This window comes from Rhagoletis pomonella, unplaced genomic scaffold, assembly GCF_013731165.1.
Source record: "Rhagoletis pomonella isolate Grant_MI unplaced genomic scaffold, Rhpom_1.0 Rhpom_scaffold_17509, whole genome shotgun sequence".
Taxonomy (NCBI): domain Eukaryota; kingdom Metazoa; phylum Arthropoda; class Insecta; order Diptera; family Tephritidae; genus Rhagoletis; species Rhagoletis pomonella.
Window position 1 is genome coordinate 1 of NW_023476031.1, and position 3,103 is coordinate 3,103.

Consider the following 3,103-nt stretch of genomic DNA (forward strand, 5'->3'; position numbering starts at 1 on the left):
CCATGAAAAGGATTGGGTAGCGTAGAATCATAAAATGGTGGGTTGCATAGGCAAAAGTGGAATGTTACATCCGGTCTGGTGCGGAAAAAATCTGTAAGCACGACTTGCTTGTCAATCTGTTTGAATATTTCTACCAAATTTTGTAGCTTATTTGTTTCTACATTCTTTTCTGCATAATTCAGATTCGTGTCGTTTGATTCGATTGCATACATGTGCCATGAATTTTTACGTGCCGCCAGCAGAGTATAAATGCAAGACGAGCCACAGCCTGGGGAAATGAAATAAAATTACATTGTACGCAATTTTACAAGTAGATATGCGAACCTATATCTATGCAGCGAATTTCTTGTGTTGATCCAAGCTTAAGTGATGTGAGCAAATCTTCCAACCATAGAATGTAGTTCAAACGGAGCGGCAATGTGGGTATGAGACTGCCGGGTGCGAATTCTACACGTAGTTGAAAGTATTCTTCCAATAGCATTTGTGTGAGCGCGCGTAAGGTGAACTCATTGCGGTAATCGATGCATACCTTTCCACTGAGCTCCTGCAGGGGATTGAGATTTTGGTAGAGACCGGTAGTACTTATTTATGTACACCCACTTACCAGTTTACAAACTTTGCGAAAATCTTTGTACTTGATTGCCAAAGCGGTGTAGTCTGGAGGCGTCCGAAAAATATTTCGCGGATGCATTAACCTCTTGTTTTTCATTATTTATTTGTTTACTATTTCGAGTACATACTCGATACTTTTCTCAATTTACCAAGTATTTTAGTACTCGATACTTTTTACTGCGATCCAATTAGGTATCAAAAAAAGTACTTGTATCAAAGAACGTAATGGGTCAATTATCGATAGCAATCGAACTTCAGTTGCATTGCTAGTTGCCAAAACGATATTACAAATCATGATTCAATAATAATAGGTTTGCTCAAAAAGCAGTTTTCTCGCTCCCTCTTGACTCGTAGCAAAGCACTGTTTGTGGGTTCGTGTGTGTGTGCAAAGCTTTTGTAAGGCAGCTAAGGGAGTGTCAAAAGTCGAATGTCAATAATGAGCAAACCTTTAATTATTGAATCATGATTACAGATGGCACCTGGCAACTTTCGACTGACAACTGCAGTTGCTACAAAGGTTGTAAGCAGGCGACAACATTTTTGTGGTTGCTGGGAATGTTTTTGGGGCGTATTTAGGAGCGAAAATTGAAGTATGCGATATATTTTACTTTTCAATCATTTGAACGATATTAACATTTTGCAATGCAGTTTGAGTTTACAGAATATGGCGAAAATAACAAAACAACTTGAAATTTTAGTTCCCGTGGAGTACGCCCTTTTGGCGAAACAAAATCGATTACTGATTGCAAATTATTTCCTTTATCAACTGAAGCACCTCTTTTAAACTACCGACACACCATGAACCAAAAATACAAGATCACGTAAGAACGCGACGTTGTATTTGTAACTGGTTTTGAGAAAAAAAATTGCGAAAGCGGGTTCGTCAGCTGAGCGTTTGTTTACATCACAAGCACCACTATTTTACACTTTTATTCAAGTAAAGAAGAGTTAATTCAACATGACAACACATTTTAAAGCATTTTGTTGCATCATTTTACCTAAATTGTGCGTTTAAAGTGGCTGACAATAATGTTGGCTAATTTTGGTTTTCGTTGTTTTCTTTACTTTTCGCTCGTTTTCCAGTGAAACAAGATGGCGTAGAACCCGCTAAAAAAAATCGACTTTTTTCAATCTCTTGTTCTAACGTGATCTTGTGTCTTTCGTTCATGCCGACACACCAAGTTTTCCAAACTAAAGTCATTGCTGTGGCACTGCCTTCTCCGAAAAATCGAAGAGGTGCGCAAGCTTTTATGAGCGGAGGTATTGAAGTTGAACACAAAGTGGTTCTTTTGTTTATTACCCAATTATACTACAGTTTCTTTTGGAAGTCCTTTGAAAATGAGCTCAAAACGATAATAAAAGAAAAACCTTAAAAACATTAACTTTTGCTTACAGTGCACTCGGTAGCTCTAGATGATCGGAATTATCCTTTAAATGTCGCCTGTCTTTTCTTTAAACTTTTTATTTTAATTATTTAATTTTACTGGCGCAGCTTGTTTATAGCCGCTTGCTGGTCGTCGAACAGTCAAATTTCGAATATCTATAACTCTACAGCAACTGACGATAGTTGCCACTCGTAATACAAATTTTCTTTCCAGTTGCGTTGCCAGCTGGCAACCGAACCGTGGTTACGTTTCTATCCGTAATCGACCCATAAATCTTTAAATATATAAATTTACCTTCTTTGGCCATATCTAGATTGCAGAGAGAGAAAACTGCACTTCATTGCCCAACACACAAGGTTCCTTAAGTTATCGGTTAATGTGTACCTTCGTATATCGCCTGTCTTTTCTTCCGAAAAAAAGCGTGGGCTGGCATCTCTGCTGCTGTACCTCGCAACAAAACAAACAAACCTTTACCTCATGTCTGCTGTCAAAACAAACGTATACTGTCAGATTCCACCAGAAGTTGCTAGTACGAACGGTAGAGGAAATTGCTTATTTTAACTACAATTTTGCTGAAAATAACTATAAAAAATCATGTCCGAGAGCAGTTCTAAGGATACTGTGCTGAAAACAGCTATGACATACATCTGTGGCGGTAAGTAAACGAATCCAAAAATGTAGTTGGAAGCACGATTCCTATAAGTTGTCGCTTTTATGCATCTTCATAAATACAATAATTGTACAATTACAATTATTGTAATAGATAAAGTGTGTCCATTACTAGCCAAGTTTTAAAAATTTTCCGAATTTAGTTCAGCCTATATTCCGTACAATGGCAATGTAACTACAAAGCAGAGACAGAGTGCTCAATGAGCGCACAATTGCCTTGATGAACATGCATGTTCTTTAATCCATGGTCTTTTAGACCAAGTCGTTCAATACTTCGAAGTTATAACTACCCCAACAGTTGCATTGTGTCCCATTACGAGAAAACCTATGTTTTGCCAGAAGGTAATTTTTTTATCGTCTTCGTTAACTGCTGGACTACCCTCTTTAACATTTTTTTCTAAAAGAGCCCGCACATAATACCTGTTTTTGGGGCAAGC

At 37.8% G+C, this 3,103-nt stretch overlaps 1 protein-coding gene across 1 annotated transcript; it reads right to left on the reverse strand.

Annotated features, from left to right (window-relative positions):
- Positions 1-4: 4 nt before the first annotated feature.
- LOC118757408 (U6 small nuclear RNA (adenine-(43)-N(6))-methyltransferase-like) lies at positions 5-742 on the reverse strand (the record flags this gene model as incomplete). Its single annotated transcript, XM_036492122.1, has 3 exons — positions 605-742; positions 325-544; positions 5-268 (listed from the first exon to the last, which is right to left on the reverse strand). Coding segments are annotated over exons 1-3 (589 nt in total), but the record flags the coding sequence as incomplete, so codon positions are not given.
- Positions 743-3,103: the final 2,361 nt, after the last annotated feature.